Source organism: Apteryx rowi, unplaced genomic scaffold, assembly GCF_003343035.1.
Source record: "Apteryx rowi isolate R43461 unplaced genomic scaffold, aptRow1 scaffold_0, whole genome shotgun sequence".
In the NCBI taxonomy this organism is placed as follows: Eukaryota; Metazoa; Chordata; class Aves; order Apterygiformes; family Apterygidae; genus Apteryx; species Apteryx rowi.
In genome coordinates, this window is record NW_020447195.1 from 340537 (window position 1) to 356768 (window position 16232).

The 16232-nt window shown below is 38.7% G+C and overlaps 1 protein-coding gene across 1 annotated transcript in view; it reads left to right on the forward strand.

Annotated features, from left to right (window-relative positions):
• Nucleotides 1-16232, forward strand: part of RBM39 (RNA binding motif protein 39) — a 33310-nt gene that overhangs the window by 9564 nt on the left and 7514 nt on the right. The window contains 9 exon segments of the mRNA XM_026060257.1: nt 212-406; nt 5264-5329; nt 5434-5487; nt 6969-7086; nt 7704-7856; nt 8740-8877; nt 10181-10246; nt 11133-11337; nt 11534-11611. Of these exon segments, the coding sequence (XP_025916042.1) occupies nt 212-406; nt 5264-5329; nt 5434-5487; nt 6969-7086; nt 7704-7856; nt 8740-8877; nt 10181-10246; nt 11133-11337; nt 11534-11611 (1073 nt within the window).

Genomic DNA, 16232 nt, shown 5'->3' on the forward strand with positions numbered 1-16232 from the left:
TTTTAAGAGATTTCTGAATTGTTCAACCACCTGTTTAACAGAAAAAAGTTATAAAAATATCAGCAGTTATATACCAACAGTTATACAAATACCAACATTTCAATACTAATGTCTGTGACATCAGGTTAGAAGAGCTGGTGAAAGCTAGTAAATAACGGGATTAATAACACTGAGCAACAAGTGTAATCAAAGTTGTACTTTTGCTTCTCAGGAGAAAAAAGAGCAAGAGCAGAAGTCGAAGTCATGATAGGAAGAGGAGCAGAAGCAAGGAACGCAAACGAAGTCGAGATCGTGAAAGAAAAAAGAGCAGAAGCCGGGAAAGGAAACGGAGCAGAAGCAAAGAACGCAGACGCAGTCGTTCTAGAAGTAGAGATCGCAGATTCAGAGGCCGCTATAGAAGTCCCTAGTAGGTTATTTATGTAGAGCTGCATTTTTACCATTTCCATGTATGATATGAAAACTTAAACTTTAACTGTGTGCTTTCTAAATTGGTCACTTTAGCCCCCGAGTCCTGCGAGTGCTTTATGCACCCAAAGTGTTTTATCTTAATAATGCCCATCTGTTACATATTTGCCCTGCTTTTTCTTGGACTTGTTTAGAGGCCGTAGAAGATGATGTACCCCAGTTCTTCAGTTCCTCTGTTTTTTTGGCTTGAGATAGAACTTCTGCTGTAGGTTGTTCCTCACAGTTGTAAAGCACTTCTCAGAGCCCATATTTTCATTGGTGATATTTGCTCTAGGATTCTCCTGGAGGGTTTTTGTTTTGCCCTTCCCTCGTCTCTGCTTTCAAAGAAGCAGAAGAACAGAACTGGCTGCATTACATGGCTTTCACTGATTACCTGAGACTGCTGCTTGTGTCTTCTTTTGCCTGGGTCTCATCTCAGCCGTTGTTGAATTTCAGAATGCAAGATCATGTCAGAAGCAGGCACTTGTAAAAGATGTTTTTTATTCATGGCACATATTGTCATCCACACCTGAGAGATCTCAAGATGATTGAGAAGACGCTGTTTCACTTCTGATGTTCTGCAGGCATGTACAGTTTTCAGCAAAGTGGATGTTTCCCTAGGTGATTGGCCCTAGATCCAGGGACCACATTCCTTTTGGTGCTCTTGCAATGCAAACAAAAATGCCAGAGCTCACAGGGTCTCATTTTGCACTAAGTCACCTGGAAGTTGGCGTTCTCATACTGAAAATGTGCTACAACTCTGGGCTCTGCTAAGGCATACTATGGCTCAGAATCCTCAGTCCAGCTTTTTCTGACCTGCACCAATTGTTCTACGTGGTGCTCCTCGCTTTTACCAAGGCAGGAGAAGATTTTTGAACAGACTCAGCATTTCCTCTGTTTTCCTCAGTTCTGCGTACTTAGATGATATGCTCTATGATCTCCGTCTTTGCTTTGTCTCCAGTATCAGGCCTCACCTTTAGAACTGCTCTGGGCTTTAGCTCTGAAGAAGTTGGCGGCTCTGGACAGTTGGTTGATTTTCCACAGTTCTTTGGCTCCTGTAACATTACAGGAACTACTTGGGATGTGCCAGTGCAGCCCTTCTGGCTCCAAACTGGCTATTGAACAGAGGACCCTTGATCAAAATCTTCAGCCTTCCAGAAGCAGAGCCTGACAGTCCTCTACTCCAAAGTGTTGTCGCCAGGATAGGATATCCATCATCTATCTGATCACTTAACTAGGAGAGTGCAGTGACTCCAAGCTGCACGTGCAGCTGGTGCTGGTCACTTGTTCCCCCTCATCCCTAGGTGAGCCAATAGATTCTTCACCTGGAGGAATTTGGGAGCTTCAATATTCTGGTCTTCCAAAACATCTTTCTCAGGCAGAGGTCGAAAGTATTGGAAACTATTGCAACCTGTGCCTAGTGTAATGGATCAAGATATGTTGTGTCAGGAGGGTAGGCAATCGCTTGGGGACTTCTTCATTGTTCTTATATTCTTCCGTATTTATTGTAGGTTTCTGTGGTGTTAGAGATGGCTAACAGTATAACAATAACAGTCAGATATTCTAGTGCCCCTTGAAGAGATGGGTAAGAAGTTGTGCTTTTCAGTTTGGCAGTGTTGTGTTGTCTGCTACAGGTGCTGAGTTGCTGGATTTGGCTGGCCAAGTAGAATTTTAGCATTAACTTTAGTGAAAGACTGGTATGGAGCTCTTACCCTTCCTCCCAGAGGCGTTGACACTGGCTGTTGAATGACCAGCAGTTGGCTGTAGTTCATTTGTAGGTCATGGATGATCCAGCTGGTGGGTGACATCTCTTAATCCTGTCAAGCGTTCTGTGTTTGAAATGATTACAATTGAACCGTTGAAATTATATAAATGCTAAGATGACTCCAAGATTCCAGTTTTGGCCCAGGAGGTACAAAAAGAAAAAGACCTCCTACTGGGAAGGAACAGAGCTAGTTAGCTCAAAGGTTAGCTCTGTGTATTGAAGAGCTGTATAGTAGACTTCCCGTGTGGGGAATAAATCTTTAGTTCTGGAGATGAAGTCTTTTGCTTCACCACCTTCCCTTCTTCAGATACCTTCAGATGTACCAAAAATGGTAATATAAAGAAGCAGCCACTGTTAGCAGCTTTGTCATTTCTGTGTTTCATAGGTAACAAGCAGAATGCTTGATAGGATTAAGAGATATCATCCATCAGCTGGAGAATATGAGTCTGGAATCTTACTTTTTGGACCTGTTCAGACAGTTCAGAATTGATGTTAATACAGGTAGTGGTGCTGTAGCTGACTACATCATCCAGATCAAAATGCTTCCTAGTTGTGTGTGGGGGGGCTCCCCCTGCCCCCCTTTACTCCTTATATTTCTCAGTTCCTTTATAAAGTCCCTTTTTAAGATATTTTCTTTAAACTATGAGGTCTTTTTGCCATGGGGATAGGTCTTGCAGAAGTCTCTCTGAAATACTGGGGAAAGGAAGTTTACTGAAGATAATTCTGAAAGAAAAGGAGAATGGTGCACCATATAGCACTTGAGGAAGTTCGAATCAGTCATCTGTAAGCATGAGATATTGGCATTAAATATTGTAGTTCCTTTTTTGAAATCGGGTGATTTGCTTGCATTGTTCAGTGTTCCCAGCGTGGTGGGGTTTTTTTTTTTCCTCCTCCATGTTGTTGTTCTTCGCATATCTTGCCTCTTAGATGTTTTACTTTATTAAGCCTCTTAAGAAGAAGAAAACTTTACCAAGTACTCTTGCTTAGACATCACATCTGGCTGACAAATGTCAGCTGCTCCTTACAGCAGAAAATGTTTAGGCTTTTCTGTTGCTTATTCTGGAGCGAAGATTTCAGGCAAATGCTGCCAGGAAGACCAACTCCATACATGAGGACTGAAAATTCATCATGATTCTCCTAGACTTTGGCCAAAGCTTGCCTTGTCTGAGATGCATGTTAGACTCTTGGATATGACTGAGCAGGTGAAGACTGATTTTATTTATTTATTTAAACAGCTATCTTCTGACCTGATTATTGTTCTCTTGGGCCACGTGGCATCACATAAGTTTAGAAAACGTATTTAGCTATGCTTTGGTTATACGCACAGGTTAGCGCATCTGGCTTATCTGAAGAAAATAACCCCTAGACATAAAGATAAGTATTGCTTGTGACTCAGTGCTTCCATACATGGTAGCAGGAACCAGCCAACAACTGCACAGAGTTCTCAGAAAGGCAGTAGGAAGAAAGAAGAGGAACAGGAAAAAAGAAAATTTCTCTGAAATCTACAGCTTTACAAGAGTGTCTCCTCAGAAAAATCCAAAGGAAATGCATCCCACAGAATAGTGCCAAAAAGAACTTCAAAAGATTGCTCAGACCATCATCTTGCCCCAGGATGTTCCAGAGGCGCCTCTGCTCAGTCTGTTCCAGTGGTCTTCTGTGCCTGTAATTTGCTGGAGTTTTTAAATGTTAGAGTTCCTCCCATGTTGTCATGTAAACCTGTTACTACTTGGTTATGTAGAGTAAAAATGGGAAACAGTTTTTTGGGGGTTCTTTATTTGCAGAAGCCATGTATGTATTTGAAAACTACTACTGTGCATCTTCTCAGTTTTTTTCATTAGGTTTAAAAGAAGACCAACAAGAAAACTTTTTCCTTTCCTTCTTTCACTGTTCCTAAAAAGTCATGTTTGTGATCTTTGACTGTCATTTAGTTGGTCTGCATTGATATTCTGGAGTTTAGTCACTTATAGTTTATTGTGCAGCATCCAAATTGATATGGACAACACCATGTTCTACATCAGCAGGTGTGAAGGTACAAGGTAATTCAATCTCTGGTTAAGAAGCCAGCCTTTGGAGCTGGTACCTCAACTGCCAGATGCAGCTTTTGCCAATAGATGTCATAGACCTTGGAGCCCCCAAAGAGATGCTGTCAGCAGGCATCTCTGCACCTTAAGTAGGAAATGGAGTAATTTATCTCAGTGCGTTTTACAGCAGTCGTTAAAAAATCTTCTGTTTTCTGATCCAGAATGATCTCAGCTCAAACATGCTGCTGCCTAACATATGCCTGTTTTTTGTGGGGGGATTGTGCCTTATTTTCTGTTAATAAATTGTTTACATGGTTTGATTTCCCTTCCCCCCTGCCCCATATCATGCAGGATTGTATTTCTCTTATTTTAACCTGGCCAGTACAGTTCTGTATCTTGGCCTGCTGCTTTTCATGTGTTATGCTGTCATGGCATGTTGAACGAGCGTCCTCCTTCTCAGTGTGTGTGCTGAGTTGACTGTAAGCATTGCTGCTCCCCCCAGTAGTGAAGTCACCAGAAGGCTTCCCTTGCAGGCATCTGCAGGGAGCTCCTTGGGGTTCCGCTTGCACCTTAAATCTCATGAAGCTTTCAGTTTAAGGTGTTGTGCTCAAGCAAATAGTTGTGCCGTCATCACTTTCCTCAAAACTCTGAGGCTGATTTCGGGCAGTTAAGGCACTGCTTTGGAGTCATCAGAATATGCATGTGGACAAGTATAAGAAGGAGAGAAGATTACAACAGTAACTGAAGCTTAGAATATTTTGCACATAGAGGTGTGCCCTATCTGGCTCTCCATTCAGTTCTTCCTTGGAGTCCTCTGTATTTTGGGATTTTGCAATGCAGGTGAAACTGAGCAGGGAAAATATTCCATGCTTCATGGTTTGGTGTAGTTTATGCATGCTGTGGGTACTGCTAACGGAAAAGAGCTCAGGTGTGGGGGGTGGGGAAGCACTCATAATGCAATGCGAATATAGACAGGAGATCCTGAATTCAGGTACTCTGGTAAGTAATGTCTGTTTTTTTGCTTTTGCCGTAGTTCTGGTCCAAAATTCAACAGTGCCATCAGAGGGAAGATTGGTCTGCCTCACAGCATCAAATTAAGGTTTCTGAGTTTTCTCTACTTTTTTGCATTATTAATAGATTTTGTTTAAAATCAGACTAGTATATTTGAAGTTTTTTGATCATCTTGTTGATCTGCCTTTACAGCAGACGACGCTCCAGAAGCAAAAGTCCCTTCAGAAAAGACAAGAGCCCTGTTAGGTAGGAATTTTTATACGCCTTTTTTTTTTTTTTTTTTTTTTTTTTAAACTTGGAGTTTAAAAAAGTGGAGGTGTATCAAATAACTACTCGCTGTCCAGCTTACGTGTGCAAGAAACTTCAGAGTTACTCATTCAGAAAGCTCATGAAGTGAAAGCATTGAAAATACCCTCTTGCTTTCTCCCTATGCAATAAACCATTCCCCCCTGCTCCCAAAATTAACAATGTATGGTTGTAAATCATGTTGATTTGCAAAGCACGTCTTGCTTTGCTTTTCATGTTTCTGTATTCGCAAGCTTTTTCCAGCTGATTCTAATTTAAATTGGCTAACTTTTCTGCTAAATCTTATTAATCTTAAATAAGGAATGGAAAAGTACTGTGCAAATGCTTGCTTTTTGTGTTTGGTATGTGTTGATGTTATGTGCAGAGAAGACCGGTAGCTTTTAAATCCAGGAAGTGCTTATCCATTCTTACAGCTTGTCAGTTAAGGGAATTGGATTCAGATAACTGCTAATGAAATTCTTCTCTAAATTAATACAGTTAAACTTCAACAGTCTTGCTTTGTTTTTATTTATTAGCAAATTCTTTAGTTTACATTATTGGTACATATTCTCAGTGATGTTTTATATATATAAAATGTAAAGAAATACATTACTGAAAACTCAATCCAAGATTGAAATTTGGGTTAATTGCACAGGTATCAATTGTTCATGCAGCAGGCTGTTTCTGTCTTATTTATTCAGAAGCAAAACAGACAGATTGTTTAGATTTGAAGCTTTAACTTGTAAAACGTAGAGCATCTCATTTCAACCAGTGATCAGTATCAAAATTAAATTACATTAGTCCCCAATTCCAGAAGCACTAGAGTAATTATTCAGTATTCAGTTTATTTATTCATTTGTTTTTATTAGGGACTGCCTCCTTTCTTTGAAGTCTGCTAGGGTTAAGCTTAAACTACAAAATCATATGAGGACTGGGAATTCTGTTTGTACAGATGTTGGTATTGTTGTGGTAGCTGTAGTGACTGTGGAGTGACCTGGTGCGCATAAGATTTTAGTTTGCAAAGCTGGGGAAAGAAAAGATTGATGTTCTTTGTCCAAGAGTTTAGGCAGATAGTCAGTCTAATTAGTCTTGTTCTTTTCTTTTGTTCCTATCCTGTCAAGATGATAGTCTGTTTTGACTGCAAGCTCCATAGAATGGTACTGTTATCTCTTCTAGACAATGACAAAATAACACCTTTGTATGGTTTGGGCTTCTGAACTTAAAGGATAGTTTTCCAGTCATGTTTGATGTTTACAGTTAAAATTGGATTAATCATGTTAAAGAAAGGCTTGTATTAGGTATTCCCTTTGATTCTTGACCCCTGCTTTATTTTAATATTGCAGGTATTTTTTTCAGTGTCTAGTTTTAAAGTACAAACACTTGAAGCATTATGTGCAGTCCTGTGATGAGTTCTCTTATTCAGCTTTCCTCTTGCATTCCAGAGAACCTATTGATAATCTTACCCCTGAAGAGAGGGATGCTCGAACAGTATTCTGCATGCAGCTGGCTGCGAGAATTCGACCAAGAGACCTGGAAGAATTTTTCTCTACAGTAGGGAAGGTAATTAATAGGGAGGCTAATATGATTCTGAATACTTTCTCAAGCTATCCTAGTCCAGAATTGCTGTTCTGCAGAACTGTGAACAGTTGGCTTTCTGCAGCTTCTTGTACAGGGTTTCCCCCTGGTTGGTAAAAAAAAACTTTGAGCCTCTGAACATGGAAATGTAATTAATCAACAGTTTATTGTTCAGAGTGCAATCTGATGCAGATCATGGGGATGCAGTTCAAACGGCTTCAGTTTCAAAAGTTTTAATCTTTCTCAAATAGGTCAGCAGTTTAAAATATAACTTCATAGTTTAATTTTAGTTTTGAGACACTTTCTATTGCATCTGCTGTAAGGTTCCCACTTAAAGCATTGAAATGCTGCTAGTATTGTAGTGCCCCTGTTCCTGTAGCATACTGTGTTTGATTTTTGAATCAAAATAATGCCAGCTTGCCTCTGGGGTGTGTTTAAGAAGGTAATTGGATGCTAGTCTAGATTTGCAGCATAATTATAAAGCCATTGATTTGGCAAATAAGTGTCTGGCTTATTAATGTGTTTTTGAGAGTTGAATTCCATTTGCTTTTTCCTAGTGTAACCCTCTCTATAAACATAGCACTTCCGTTCTTATCTTTCAGGTTCGTGATGTGCGAATGATTTCTGATAGAAATTCCAGACGTTCAAAGGGAATTGCTTATGTAGAATTTGTTGATGTTAGTTCGGTGCCTCTGGCAATAGGACTAACAGGACAGAGAGTCTTGGGTGTACCAATCATAGTACAAGCATCACAGGTAAGTAGTTGTTAAACCTTACTGTTAATCATGTTGAATAGTGCCTGAAGGGAGCTAAAGGCTGGAAACTCAGAGGAGTTTCTCAGAGGCAAGGATGTCATCTGTTTTCATCTTAATGAAAACTTTAAGTATAAAGTGAGGCTTAGCAAGCTGTATAATTAGCAAAATAACTATTTTTGTCTGCTGGTCAGATCTTTAAAGGTTCGTTAAATAATAGGCATAACATTCATAGAGTGCTAGAATAAAAGGTGAAGTTCTTTGTGAATGCTGGCCTTTATTTAAACTTGAGAATCTTAGTAGATTTTGCTTTAAAAATAAAGATCTCCACAAGGGTGTGTTTTAAAATTTCAGTGCCATTGCGATCCACCCCCCCCCCCCACACACACACTTATCTTTGCTGGAAAGTTCAGTGTTTGTAAGTTTGGTTAGCACTGAACATTTGGAAATCATTAACAAGAATGATGATTTAAGATAATTATAAGTGGACCTTTGCTTCCAAAAGCTGACAGGCCAATTACAGCAAATCAAAGTGATGCAAGATTCCTTTTGAAAAAACTGATGTTAAGAAAGTAGTAATAACAAAGCTATAATAGCATTACAAAACTGTAGTCTGAAATTACGCTTGCTTTCCTGCATATGTAAAAAGCAAAGTGGTGACTTACAGATACAAGCCAGAATTCGGCATGAAGTTCTTTAGTTTGAAGACTTTTCGAAGCCATGTCTATACTTAGTCATGAACTTGGATTTCATAGGGTTTAGTCAGATGGACATTGTGCAAATTATTAAACAGTGTGTATTTTTTAGTGAGTTTTAATTTGGTAGCTGTTTGCTGCTTATTAATTCTTTTTATTCTGACAAAGTGGTGTTTTTGCTTTGTTTTCAGGCAGAGAAAAACAGAGCAGCAGCAATGGCAAATAATTTGCAGAAGGGCAGTGCTGGTCCTATGAGGCTGTATGTGGGATCATTGCACTTCAACATAACTGAAGATATGCTTCGGGGAATCTTTGAGCCATTTGGCAGAGTAAGTTTTGACTAAGCGAAGTCAATGCGTTGCAGTAGTTTTGATTATCTGAAAAACCTATGTTAGCTCTCAAATGGTTTCTTGAAATAATGAAGCTTCATGCCTGCAATACAGTGTCTTGTTTCCATTCCTTCGTTGCCTGTGCATCCACAAAGATTAAGGTACTGAGTTACTGTTTGAGAACAAATGAGATAACGTTGATTTGTGTTGTGGTCCAATTTTGAGTGGCAGGTCTTATGATGGGAAGGTGAGAATTGAGCAGTCACCCTAAATTACCTAAAAACTACATTATATCCTGATTTTACATCTTGCTTACTTGCCAGAACAGCCCTGCCCTGCCTTGATACACCTGATATGCTGCTTAAGCTTTTTTTTTCTTTTTTTTGACCAAGTGTCTTTTTTTTTAATTGGTTTTGGATACTAACCCTTCATACATAATGTAAGCCTACTTTTCAGATGCTTTCTTCAGAGGTTCAGTATGTGTGTCACTTTAATTCTGTTGTGCAAAAGCCTGGGAAATTGCAGTTTATTATATTTTAATCCACATGGCCCTTTTTTTTGTTTTCTGTTTTGTTTTCCCCCCCCCCCCCCCCACTGGCAGTAGAACTAAATGTAGGTTAGGAGGCTTATGTACAGAACTATGAAAGTTTTTCTTCATTCCGTATTCCTCAGTCTTTTCTTAAAACCTCAATTTTTTTTCTCTTACTTTTGTTGTTTTCTCTTTCTAATACTATTTCATAGGTCATGGATGACTCACTAATATTTTTTTAAATTCAGTAACTGTAAATCTTTAGGAGTTCCCATATAGCAATAGACAAGTGTATTTAAAGTGTGCAGCTTTTCTTAAAGCCCTTGCCCAGCTGCTTTTCTTACCCTTAAAAAAGAAAAGAAAAAAAAAAAAGAATTTCTTGGCGTTTGAAATAACCATGCCTATGTTATTTCAGTTGGGATTTGATGATGCCTGTGTGCTAATTTGTCTGCTAGAATGCCACATCAGGACCAGGCCTCTGCCTGTGACTGGAGACATCTTAAAAAGGATAAATTGAACACCTCCCTTGTGTTTACCTGTTGCTTCTTTAGTTTTGAAATAAAGATCTCATTGCCTGTACACTAATCTGGACTTGAGGGAAGAATGAGGAGCAACTTAAAAAAAAAAAAGAAAAAGAAAGAAAAAAGGAAAAAAAAAAAAAGGTTTCACCTTCATTTATGACCATTGTGTTTGGTAGGGCTATGTGTAGGTTTTGTTTTGATATTTTGTGGTTTGTTTCAAAGCATCTGATAATAGCCTTATTCTTATTTTTAGATTGAAAGCATTCAGCTGATGATGGATAGTGAAACTGGACGTTCAAAAGGATATGGATTTATTACGGTACGATTGGGATTACCAGGCTTCTTAGAAAACTTTCAAGTATAACCTTCTCTTGTGATAGCATAGTTAACTCAGCAAATCACAATTAAATCTCTTCTTAGAAGTTTCATGTTACAAGGAATGCAACAGTGGCCTCCTCCTTTCTCTGCCAGTTCTCTATGGGTATTCTGATTGAACAATTTCTATATTTAGAATGGGAGTAGCATACTTCTGTTCAACATGCAGTCAATGTCTGGTAAAGCACTGCTGTTTCTTCAGGCAAAAAAAAATGGTAAAGACTGACTTTTTCAAAGTGCCCCAGAGATCAAATTGGAGTGTTGTTAGGGGAAATCAAATTTCAGAAGATAAAACTTTGTTGGGAACATCTTTCCTTTTCTCTTTGCCCTTAGATATTTAGTTTTGTGAACTCTGCCATGTCATTCATGACACCTATTTGTGATGAAAGAGAAATGTCTCGGTTAGGAGCTCTGGTACTTAGAGACAAATGAAGCTAAAGTAGTTGCGGATATGATACTTGGTACATTTAGCACTGACAACATGGAAGTTTAGCTTCATGTTATGCAACATGAAGCAGAACGTCTGCTAGGAGCAGCTACTAGAATCAATAAAGTTACAAAAGAAGTGACCCTCATTCCCGCAATGCACTGGAAGAGACCTGCAGCCATGACTTCTGTTAATTGAAATATCTAGGTTGCTCTCTGTACCTTCAGCAATCATGCATATTTCAGTATATTTCTGTCAAAATACAAGGAAGTAAATATGAGAAGTTGTGCAAGTTTGATAATGCATTGGTTAAGATGGAGGGTAACTATGGATATTACATGCCACAGAAGTGTTGTGAAATTTCGTGGACAGTATTATTGAATGTGTGTTTTCCGCTCTGCAGTTTTCAGACTCCGAGTGTGCCAAGAAGGCCTTGGAACAACTCAATGGATTTGAGCTGGCTGGTAGACCAATGAAAGTTGGACATGTAACTGAGCGCACTGATGCTTCCAGTGCTAGTTCATTTTTGGACAGTGATGAGTTGGAACGGACTGGAATTGACTTGGGAACAACTGGTCGCCTTCAGTTGATGGCAAGACTTGCAGAGGGTATGTATGGTGCTAAACAGGAAAAGCATGAATATAAGGAAGTTTGCAAAATTTGGATTAATGTGCCGCACAGAATATTATGCTAAATGCATTTTTAAGATTTTAACAACAATAAGATTACTCACACTTCTGTTCTTGGGTTCCTAACTGAGTGAAGAATGCTTGCTACAAAGTATATTCATGTTTTCTGCTTTAGGTACTGGTTTGCAGATTCCCCCAGCTGCACAGCAGGCTCTGCAGATGAGTGGATCTTTGGCATTTGGAGCTGTGGCAGGTAAGAAATGATGACCTGTTTATTTTTCCAAAATAGCTTGTCATGCTTTATAACTTTGAGATAAGAAGTACTAAACTGCATTTGGTGGTCTAAAGTGGGAACATAGATACTACAGCATGTTTTACAAGTTGCAGAACTCTGCAAATCCATGAGTAACTAAGCAGTGATGATATATGTCAGCTTTGAATGGATGTGATTCACTTTGCATTATTTTTGGCATATCTGTTGTAGTTCACTTAATTCATCCCAGGCCTTCACCTCTGTATCTTTACTATTCCTGATACTAGTGGGGACTTTCAGGTTCTACTGCAGTGTAATTGTTGACTGTTAAAAATAGCAGGCTGATAATTGGAAGGGAATTTACCCTCTGCAGAGTCCCTTCTGAAAAACTGGAGCTGTACCAGGGCCAAGAAGGTTAGTGGGACTTTACGGAGGACACAGCAACTAATCCCATATTACACGAGTACTTACTGCCTTACATTTGCAAGAGTGTTAGGTTTGCATGGTATATGCCCTGGCCGGGAAGAATAGCGTATGTCAGTGAATTTGTGTGTTACTTGGGGGTTGGCTGTCGTTTGCATGCTCTGCAAACGGGCATTTTGTAAGTTTTATTGAGATTTTTCTGAGAGACTGAGGATATGATTGCTGCAGCTGCTAGTTCATAGCTGAACGTAAGCAACAAACTGTTCAAAGCTAGGCAATTAGTGTAACCTCCCACAGGAGCTTGCGTGGGAATTTAGAGTGGGATTTTTCTATTTTTTTTGCTAACTCAAGAACAAAGGGAAATTGTGGTAGCAGTAGAAAAGACTTGAAGAGTGTCACAAACAAGTAGATGCTGGAAAGTGTATTCTTTGCTGATTTCATGATACATCTTGCATACATTGTTTCTGTCTTCCAGCAGAGTTTGTGACAGAAGTGATTCAGACTTATACACATGAATCATATTTCTGAAGCTCAAGTGCAGCATTGATAAGAGCATGTGCATTAAACTGTAGACAATTGCTAAAAAAAACCCAAAAAAACCATAATAGCATGTATCTCTAGAAAGAAACTTATGGAAGAAAAAGGGAACTGGCTAGGGAAATAAAGGGTGGGTTGAAGAGCAAGTTTTTGTGTTGGAGAAGAAATAGATTTAAAAAAAAAAGGCAAGAAAGAAAAGAGGAGCAAGTCCAGAGTGAGAGGAATGAAAAACAACACTAAAATGAGATCACCTTTAATGTAGGTGAGAGTGGTGTGACAGTCTGGTTTGGGTACAGGTGTAGTCAGAAAAGAGAGAAATATTAAAAAAACAAATAAAAAACCCCCAGCAATCTTCTTCCCTCTCTCCATATTCCAAACAAGCCAAAGAAATCCAAACCCCCAAATCGGAAACCTGACCAAAAAGGTCCATGAGACCTTTTAACTGTTAAGATAGCACATGAATTGGTATAAGACAGTGTAGCTGCAGAGGAGCAAATGATAAGGCTTAATGCAGGTTTTTTTGAAGGATGTGCATGTTTAGCAATTGTAGAAATAAAGGTGGTAGGAGTAGCATTATTTATCCCACTCATACTGTACAAAAGAAATCATGGAGACGTACAATTTAAGTAAGTTGAGAAAAAGATAAGACTTTTTACTACCATAGAGTCATGAGCTATCCCCAAAGTGAGATTTGGTTATGGATTAAAGATCTCTTTACTCTTATTAGAGAAAATTACTACCAGGAATTATGTCATTATGGGAGACTTTAACTTCCCTGATACAGATTGGAGAAGAATTGCTAGTAATAATGGTGGGGCCCAGATATTCCTGGATGTGGTATCCGACAAATTTCTTCATCAAACACTCACTGACTCATCAAGAGGGGATGCTATTTTAAACTCATTTTGGTAAGTAATGAAGATGTTATGGATGAGAACAGAAATTACCATTGACTGAGTGATCATGAGTTGCTCAAGTTTAAATGGAAGGATAAACAAAAACAGGTCTGTAACTAAGGCTTTTGATTTCAAAAGTGATGGGTGAGGAAATATAGAAGTAAAGTCACCTGGTCTTCAGCTCCAAGTTGCTATGCTGTATTGGATCTGTATTCCACAGAAAGAAGAAACAGTGCAGTAGCAATGGGCTCCCCACCTCACTGGGTGATTAACTACCTCAAAAACAACAACAAAAAAGGAATAAGCAGGGAGCCTGTGAAGAATGGGGGGGGGGGGAACAGACTGATAATAAAAATAGTATTTTTAGTCTAGGAAATAGGTAAAACAGGAATTGCCAAGAATCAGATCGAGTTAGACCTTCTAAGAGATGTGAAAGCATAGATAAAGAGAACAAAAAGGAAGTAGGTCTGATGTTGAAATGAAAAATTACTCTGGATGCTTCAGAAGACCTTCATTGCTTCGTTTTTTTCATGGGGACACTGGTGATGGCAAAGTTTGGAATTTGAGGAATGTAAGATGCAGTATGGATTAAAAAGAAAATGATTCACAAGTAAGGTAGAAGCAAAACTTCAAATAAGAACTGAATGTCCTCAGTACAGAGGAGTAAGAAAATTCAGTGAGAGAATAGGCACATGAACTACAAGGTCTCATATCAAATATTGTCAAAAAATACTTTAAGTCTATGACATACTATAAAACCGGGACATCTTATTTCTAAATTACCTATATGTAAAAAGGAAAGAGGAAGAAAATTAATCTGACCAATTTTTAGGCCTTGTTACTCTGACTTCACGTCTGTGCAAGTGTTTAGTATGACTTTCGAAGGAGAAGATAAAGACAAAAATGATTAAAATATAGCATGCTTTTCCCCAGGAGCTGCTTGTAAGGGCTAACGTTTGTTGAAAACCAGCTTCCCTAGGCAGAGGAGCTGTAGTAGAACGCTTCTCTCTGAACTTCTGATATATGTCACTTGGAAAGCTTTAAGCTGGAGGAGTGGCTAGTTCGAGAAGTGTAAAATATGTGGGAAGCTGGCTCAGTGAAAGAGGGCTGGGATTCTTTTCAACTGAAAATTGAAAAACTTTGAGAATGTTGATTTCAAAGTTCAGTTTTAGGAATGATCTTGTTTAATATTAGTATGAATAACAGTGGCAAAAACAGTGGGAGTGAGGTGATTAAACAAACAGTGCCTTATCACTAAGGGGTGCATGGGGCATCATGCATTTTTGGTCTTTCTGGGATTTAAAACAAATGGCAGGTTTTGCCTGGGACCTCAGCAGTGGAAAATGACCATGAAGAGGGAAAATACATTATCAGTATCAGAAAAATCAGTATCAGAATCGGTATCAGAAAATATTTGATCAGTGAATGAGTATGAACTGTCAGTGTGAAAAGGCAACTGCAGAGGAACTGTGTTCCTAGAGGTAGCATATGTGAGCATCTGAGACCTCACCTACAAATCAGTGAACCGTTCTGGTCACCCATGTTCAAGATGAGTTGAATTAAACTAAAATAGTGAAGCTGCTGAGGTGAGCAGGAGAAAAAAGAATTAATCTTGTGGGAAACCTCAGAACTTGAAATTTATTCCTATGGAGAAAATTCTAGCAGGAAAAATAATTGAAGCTAACAGAGTTACAGCTATGTCCTACTTGTTCTCTAGGTAAATACTAACTGAAAATCAGAAACTTGAAATAACCATGAGGGTATAGAACAATATTCTAACCTGAGCGGTGGGACAAAACATTCCTTACTTTTCAGAAGGAGTTCTGTGTGTTTATGAAAAAGATCATGTTATAGTATGCCTGCAATAGCGAGAACAGGTGTTACCATCCAGGACCTCTATTCCAGTCTGTTCTGTTGTGAATAATTACAATACAAATACAAAATCTGGGAAATATTTGGCTTTTGTTTGAAGCTTCCTGTGCTTCAAAACATACACTCAGTTTCAGTTTCTTTAAAGACACAAAATGGTTTGATAGATATTTCTGTATTTCTGCTTTACACTAATAAGCCTGTGCTTTTCACTCAAGCTGAACTTGTGACTCTTACAGATCATATATACAAAACATGCTGAAAAAGTAACTTTGAGCTTAACAGGATGGATGTAGTAATTTTAGTTTCCGTATGCTGGTTAAAACTGCATGTAGGAAAAAAGTTCTATAAAAGTTGATAGCAAAGTGATTTTTGACTAAATTTAAAAATGAGTGGAGAAAACATTCTTCAATCAGGAACAAGGGGAAAATTCAACTAATTTGTGAAGAAAGAAATTGGATGGCATATGTTTCAGAGGTAGTAAGTAATTAACCTTTGAAACTTGCTGCCACAAGATATTGTAATTGATCTTCTGTTTGGAACAGACTTGACTCTGAGCTCTGGGCCAAAATTGATTAGCTGGTTAGTCTATGCAGATTTGCTATGTTTGGGTGCAGGTGGCCAGGAGGATTGAGCTGTACAGCCAAAGGATGGCTGATATTTGGTGGGTTTAGCTGTAAATGATGTGTGCAATTGTGTCAGAATTGCAGAGGGAGAAGTTTTCATCCTCATCTAAGTAGAGTTATTTAGGAGATGTGATGTTTGATTTAAGAACATTCATTTGTTTAAAAACAATAAAAAAATTGGGTAGTAACTAATTTAGTAATTAGTTATAGATTCACCCAAATCCATGTGGATCCCATGGGTTTCTGGAGAGAACACAACCTAGGACAGTC